The sequence below is a fragment of the Cebus imitator genome, unplaced genomic scaffold (assembly GCF_001604975.1).
Source record: "Cebus imitator isolate Cc_AM_T3 unplaced genomic scaffold, Cebus_imitator-1.0 Scaffold82, whole genome shotgun sequence".
Lineage (NCBI taxonomy): Eukaryota > Metazoa > Chordata > Mammalia > Primates > Cebidae > Cebus > Cebus imitator.
Genome location: NW_016107397.1, coordinates 5786531 through 5793982, shown reverse-complemented (window position 1 = coordinate 5793982; position 7452 = coordinate 5786531). Strand labels below are relative to the sequence as shown.

The following is a 7452-nucleotide window of genomic DNA, read 5'->3' as shown; positions in this document are numbered from 1 at the left end:
AAAGGAAAGAAAGAAAATAATCCCAGCCAGGTGAGGTGGCTTACACCGGTAAGCCCAGAATTTTGGGAGGCTGAGGTGGAGGATCACAAGGTCAGGAGTTGGAGACCAGCCTGACCAATGTGGTGATACCCCATCTCCACTAAAAATACAAAAATTAACCAGGAGTGCTGGCACACGCCTGTAATCCTAGCTACTCGGGGGCTGAGGGGGGAGAATTGGTTGAATCTAGGAGGCGGAGGTTGCAGCAAGCCGAGATTGAGCCACTGCACTCTAGCCTGGGCGACAGAACGAGACACCGTCTTCCCAAAAAAAAAAAAAGGAGAGGAGCTACCCTTGGAGGGGTGCAGCGACTGGGAGGTGGCACAAGGGGAACTTCAGGAGGTAGCCATGGTTTGCTTCTTGAGCTGGGTAGTTACCCAAGTGTGTTCAGTTTGTGACAATTTAGTGAGTTATCACAACTTTATGTATATTGCTATTCAATTCAAAGTTTTAAAAACAAATTTTAGAATATATTTGCATGGGTCAGCAGATAAACTAAATATTGTGTAGCTTTTACAGTAACTTATTTTTAAGTTGGAATATTAAGTTGGAATTATTACTGCTTGGAAGACAGGTCTGTAATCCCAGCACTTTGGAAAGCTGAGGCAGGCAGATTACATGAGCTCAGGAGTGCATGACCAGCCTGCTCTACCAAAAATATGAAAAATTAGCCAGGCATGGTGGCGCATGCCTGTGGTCCCAGCTACATGCCTGTAGCTTTTGATTTACTTTTGAGACATTATTTCAGTCCTGGGCATTATTTCTTGTCTTGCAAAGACCTGCAAGGGAAATCTAATGTGCATGGAATTAAAACAAATTGGAATTGTTTTCTTCAACAGTTCACACAGCTTTTAGTTAAAAAATAATCACTATTATTATTATTTTTGTCAGTCGCCAAGCTGCGGAGTGCAGTGGCATGATCTCAGCTCACTTCAACCTCTGCCTCTGGGGTTCAAGTGATTCTCCTGCCTCAGTGTCCCGAGTAGCTGGGATTACAGGCATGTGCCATCACGCCCAGCTAATTTTTGTATTTTTAGTAGAGACAGGGTTTCACCATGTTGGCCAGGATGGTCTCGATCTCTTGACCTCATGATCCACCCACCTTGGCTTCCCAAAGTGCTGGAATTACAGATGTGAGCCACCACAACTGGCCTATTATTTTTTCTTGAGAGGGTATCTCACTCTGTTGCCCAGGCTGGAGTACAGTGGTGCAATTTCAGCACTGCAACCTCTGCCTCCTGGGATCAAGCGATTCTCTTGCCTCAGCCTCCCGAGGAGCTGAGGCTATAGGCATGTGCCACCACACCCAGCGAATGTTTGTATTTTTGTAGAGGTAGGGTCTCACTACATTGCCCAGGCTGGTCTTGAACTCCTGGGCTCAAGCAATTAATCTGTCTTGGCCTCCCTCAAAGTGCTGGGATTACAGGCATGAGCCACCGCACCTGGCCTCATTTTCTTAGAGTTTGTTCGAAACATGCCAATGATGATGAATTAAGAGAATGACAGAAAATTCCAGTGACATCTTAGATTGCCGCATTATGAAAATGTAATTTGGTTTATGCACCTGTAAGTCACAGAAAACTAAATTACCATACAAACACTAGCATGGTTGGTGGGATGTGGCAGCTGATCACTAAAAGACTCTCTAGGCCTCAGTTTCTCAGTCTGGTTAACAATCAGCCTGGCCAACATGGTGAAACCCTGCCTCTACCAAAAAATGCAAAAATTAGCTGGGTGGCTGTAGTCCCAGCTACTCAGGAGGTTGAGGTGGGAGAATCACTCGAAAGTGGGAGGCGGAGGTTGCAGTGAGCTGAGATTGCACGACTGCACTCCAGCCTGAGCAACAGAGCAAGAGTCTGTCTCAAAAACAAATAAATAAAAAGAGTTAAGCAAACACAATCCACACTCACCTGGAGGGCTGATGTTTACCCAGAATTAAACACTCTAATAGGCCAGGTGCGGTGGCTCACGCCTGTAATCCCAGCCCTTTGGGAGGCCAAGGCAGGCGGATCACAAGGTCAAGAGATCAGGACCATCCTAGCCAGTATGGTGAAACCCCATCTCTACTAAAAATACAAAAACATTAGTTAGGCGTGGTGGCTTGTGCCTGTAATCCCAGCTACTGGGGAGGCTGAGGCAGGAGAATCACTTGAACCTGGGAGGCAGAGGTTGCAGTGAGCCAAGATCACACCAATGCACTCCAGCCTGGCAACAGAGCAAGACTCAGTCTCAAAAAAAACCAAAAAGCAAACTCTATGAAATAGGAGGGCACCAGAAGCCTAGCAAAGGACAGGTGCTTCATACATTAAATGGATAAATGCCTATTCATTCAACAAATACCCATGCCTACTATGTGCCAGTAACTGCTCTAAGTGCTTGGAATAAAAAACAAAAACAAAACAAAGCTCATTGCCTAGTGGGGCTCACATTCTAGTTGGGGTGGGAAGAGAGAGGAAGAAACATAAGAAATAAATACATGGAGGCCAGTCGTGGTGGCTCATGCCTGTAATTCCAGCACTTTGGGAGGTTGAGGTGGGCGAATCACCAGGTCAGGAGTTTGAGACCAGTCTAGCCAACATGATGAAACCCTATCTCTACTAAAAATATTTAAAAAAAAATTAGTTGGGCATAGTGGCAGGCGCCTATAATCCCAGCTACTCGGGAGGCTGAGCAGGAGAATCGCTTGAACCTGGGAGGCAGAGGTTGCAGTGAGCTGAGGTCACGCCACTGCACTGCAGCCGGGCAACAGGCTGAGATGCCATCTCAAAAAAAGAAAGGGGAAAAAAAAAAAAAAAAGAAATACATCACACAGCCTAAGGTAGTGTTATGGAGGAAGGTAACATAGCCTAAGGTGGGGCTGGGAGATGGAAGAGGGTGTCTGCAATCTGAAAGAGAGTCTGAGGATGCTTCCTGGAGGTGACACCGAAAGGCTTCTGTGACATTTCCCCTTTCACTCTGTTTAGCAAGATTTCTGTAGGTAGGACATCCCTGGATCCCACCACACCTGTCCTTCCTCCACTTCCTAAGTCTTTAACAGTTCTAGGAAAGCTGTGGCTACTCTTAATTGAGGGTTTTTTTTTTTTTTTTTTTTTAACTTCTTCCTCCATCATGACAGCATAAACTCATCAGAAAACCATGCAAAATCACCAGCAAGCTTTTGAGGGCAAATTATGGGCATGCTAGAGACTAAAGCGTGTGTGCGGGGAGGGATTTTTGGCTGAACTCTAATTAGTAAGAGCAACATTACTTGACATTTTGGGGCTTATAACGTCATTTGTTTATGAAGGAGTAAAATATACACATTCTCCTGGGAGTTGGCATGGATCGCCAGTCACTATTTGCCTAAGTATACATTTTAGACATCTGAGCAAATGTGTAAATAGCATACATTTAAGGAAATTTGATACTGTCTACAGAGAGTCACACTACTTTATAATCCCTCCTTTTCTCTAAAGAATTTATTCCTTTACTTCAAAATTGGGGAAACCTGAGTTTTTTTTTTTTTTTTTTTAATCTAAAATCCATACTAGCAAGTCATAAAAAAAAACCTTGCAAGTGGTTTTGTATACACACCTGGTTGGGTTGCTTTTCTATTAGCAAAATATTGTAGATGGTTGGGTAACATAAAGGATGCCTCTTCTTAAAAGCACTAGGTTCATCAACACTGCCAGATTTTTGCCATATTAAGTTGAAATTATTTTCAGCTTGAACATCGAGGGGTGGGGGGCGGTGGGGCAGATGGGGGAAGAACCCAAAACAGAGGCAGTGAAAGGTTTTTCAAACTCCTAGATGTAAAATTTTACTTTGCATTTCCTTCATGGTCAAAACAAGGTCTAACAGACTTCACTATTTCATAGCTCACATAAACTTGTTGTCTGATGCACATAAATTCTTATCCTACCACCTGGACATTAAAAAATCACGATCCCAAAACACTAATAAGGGAATAGTAATTAAAATCAATCAACAAACATTTAGTGAGCTTTCCAGTATGCTTTCAGATACCTGGCAATGGAAAGCAAAAAGGTACTGGTCTTTGATCTCCATTTACATTGCTTTATGTTTACAAATACGTACAAACAAAATGACGAAATCCACACTGTTTTCCTGCCATTTCCATTCTTTGGGTAATACGACATGCCCAAGAGGTTGGCATTTGTGATGCTGCAATTGGCCTTGGTAAGGTCCCTCTGACGAGTCATTACTAAAAGTCTACGTCAGGCAGAAGTGGGAGTAAAGGTGTTTACTCTGAACACCTGACTGCTGATCTCAAGCTGCTACCGCAGCTCATACTGGGAAGATACACAACACTCTGTTCTTGGAGGGAGGGCAGAAGGCAGTGGTGTTCTGCACCGCAGCAGATATCAGACTCTGACTCAAATCTGCAATAATCTGCGTTCCTCAATTACACGGTTTTCCCTTCACTGACAATCATCACAGCAGCTACTACTTAATTCCCAGGTCAGAGTCTAGCCGAAAGAATGTTTTATTTACGCACCCCACACCTCATGCAGCACTGTCTTCCGGGTCATTTAAATAGTGGCAATCTCAATACAAACGTAGGACTTTAACATTCAAATTTCCCAAATTTCTAAAGATCGCCCTCTATGAAGGTAACACACCAATAGGAAAAGTTTTTGGTCACAGTGGCTGAGCACCAAAACGCTCTGTCAACTGTATCTACTTTCCTCCCTATCTGTGAGGCATAATTCATATGAGGTAGTATACACTTTGTGTGTTAAGATAAACTAAACAGATAATCTCTTGGATTTCAATACATAATGAAAATGTTCATGTTCTTCTCTTACTTTCTTTCAACAAAAGTTGATAGACTCCTCTGATTTTAGGAATTCAGACCTTGAAAACCCAGAAACTAAATTTTAGAGTTTAAAAGTCTATCAAAATGACCAAACTTCCTGATTCAAGCACCAGGAACAGAAAAAAAGATAAAACACATCAACCAACCAACCATTTATAACCTTAAACATGCTATATGTGAACTTTAAAGTTTCAGGGGTTCGAGGCGCCTAGGCTGAATTAAAACAAAAGTTGTTTTGTGTTCTATTAATAGCAGATGATTAAACACATATCTTATTTCAACTGGAATTCATTTGTTAGTACTTTAACTGGCCACTAATCCTAAGTGTATGTCTGTTTCTGGAAAAAGTCTTTCCTAACACATTCAAGTTAAGAGCTGGGCCATCGACGCATTCCTTAAGATTAGGTCAATTTCATTAAGACCTAGGGTGTTCTTTGACTCCAAGAACCTCACCAAATAACCCAAATATAAAAGCCAAGTTCAATTAAAAATTGGGAGAAGAAGGGTCTAAGGGGGAGGGTGTTTCCCTGGAGAACGCCCTGAGCCCGGCTCACCTGGAGATCCTAATTACAGGGGAGTTTCTCCCCCACATTCTTGGGCGCTTTCTTTTCTCAAAGGAAACTCGAGCTTGTGTCTTTGGTCCCGGAGGGCTTAAGCCCGGCAGCCAGGCCAGCGCGGGTCGCTGATTCCAAGAAGTTGGGAGGGGGACGTGGGCCCCACCGACGCACCACAGACCCCTCCCCAACCTAAGTGCACTGGTTGTAAAATGTGTAGCTGATCAGGGGATGGGGGGCGGTCTCCAGCGCCCTGAGGGTCAGGGAAGGGAGGAGGGACAGGGAGGAGAAGGGACAGGGGAGGAGGGGGAGACACGCGGGAGGAGGAAGAACCTCGAGGAGGGGAAGGGAGAGGGAGGAGAGGGATGGGCAGGGAAGGACGGAGAGAGAAAGCGGAGAAGGGACAGGGGAGGAGGGGGAGACACGCGGGAGGAGGAAGAACCTCGAGGAGGGGAAGGGAGAGGGAGGAGAGGGATGGGCAGGGAAGGACGGAGAGAGAAAGCGGAGAAGGGACAGGGGAGGAGGAGGAGACACAAGGGGGAGAAGGAAGACCCAGAAGGAGGGGAGGAGCAGGGAAGTGGGACAGGGGAGGAGGGAGAGTGAATGGGGGAGCGGAAGGGCAGAAGGGGAGGTACGGGGTGGGGAAGGAAAGGGACTGGGAAGAAGCACAAGGAGGAGAGGAGGGAAGAGCGGGGAAGGTGGGGAGTGGGAAATGGGGAGAAGGGGAGGGACAGGGAGAGAGAGGGCCAGGGGAGGAAGAAGAGGGGCTGTGAAGGGCCAGGGGAGGAGTGGGAGAGACGGGGCGAGGTGTAAGGACGGGACGGGGGGGGAGGGAAGGGGAGCTGGGGGACAGGGGAAGTATCTTCCCGCGTAAAGTCCCCTTCTGACCCCCGAGGTAGAAAGCCCCGGGCTTACCCGGTAGGTGCTCTCCGTGAGCCGGTTCACCTCCTCGGGCCCCCGGGACATGGCTGCGGCAGCCGGGCGGACGATCGAGGGCTGGAGGGCGCGGCGGGGCCTCGTGGCCGCCGGACTCCGGGCAGCGGGAGCGCCGGGGCGCGACTAAGGGGCCCTGGAGTGTCGGCAACCGCCGTAGCCTTCGGCCAGAGAGTGCCGGCGCGCGCCTCCGCCGCCAAAATGTCAAAACTTGTGGCAGCGCCGCCTTGGCGGTCTGCGACGAGCAGAGAGAAGCGGCCGGACGCGGCCCAGGCGAACGAGGCGGGCCGGGTGGCCCCACCTGAGGCGGGCGGGGCGGCCGGGGGCGGGGCCGAAGGGGCGAGGCGACCCCACCTGAGGCGGCCTGGTGGGCGGGGCCGGGCCGGGATGGGCGGAGCGGCTCCCGTTGAGTCGGCCGGGGTGGGAGGAGAGGAGGCGGGACCGGGCAGCTGGAATAGGCGTGGTCGAAGGGGGCCCGTGTGGGCGGGGTCACCCCACCTGTGGCGCACAGGGCGGGGAGGCCACGGCGCGCCCCCTAGCGGCCCTCCCAGAGCTCCGGCAACGCAGGACCCGAAACCCTGGAGTGGGACCCGGTGTGGAGTGGGCTGCTCGCTTTGCTGTTTTGCTAGGGTAGAGGGAGCCTGGGGGTGTTTAGACTGTCGTCCTAGAGCCCTTGTTTGCCTCGCCTGGTGCTGGCCCCGGAGACCCCGAGGCCCACGCCCTCCATAAGCGCTTCCTCTAAGCCCTGCCTTTTGGGGACTAAGGGAAGAGGGGCCACATTCCCCAGCTGTATTGATTTCTCTGATTGATCTTTCCCTGCCCCGCTGCCCAAAAGTTAGAGGAACACCTGTGGGGCATGGATTCTCCTAGGTGGAGAAAGGCTGCCACTTGCAGTTTTGAAAGCTCCTGATATATCAAAAAGTTAATAAATGCCGAGATATAGTTACCGAAACGGTGGTACTTTTTTGTTGTTTCTCTTCAGACGGAGTCTGCCGCCCGGGCTGGAGTGCAGTGGCGCGATCTCAGCTCACTGCGACCTTCGACTCCCGGGTTCAAGCGATTCTCCTGCCTCAGTCTCCCGAGTAGCTGGGATTACAGGCGCCCACC

At 49.0% G+C, this 7452-nt stretch overlaps 1 protein-coding gene across 2 annotated transcripts in view; it reads right to left on the bottom strand.

The window, feature by feature from the left end:
• BAIAP2L1 (BAR/IMD domain containing adaptor protein 2 like 1) overlaps positions 1-6657 on the bottom strand; it is a 107842-nt gene extending 101185 nt beyond the window's left edge. The window contains exon 1 of one of the 2 annotated variants that reach the window (XM_017533717.2): positions 6328-6657. In XM_017533717.2, coding sequence (XP_017389206.1) covers positions 6328-6378 — 51 coding nt within the window. In that variant the 5' untranslated portion in view covers positions 6379-6657. Of the gene's footprint in view, positions 1-5412; positions 5747-6327 lie in introns of those variants that run through there. The other variant, XM_017533718.2, reaches the window with a different exon arrangement.
• Positions 6658-7452: the final 795 nt, after the last annotated feature.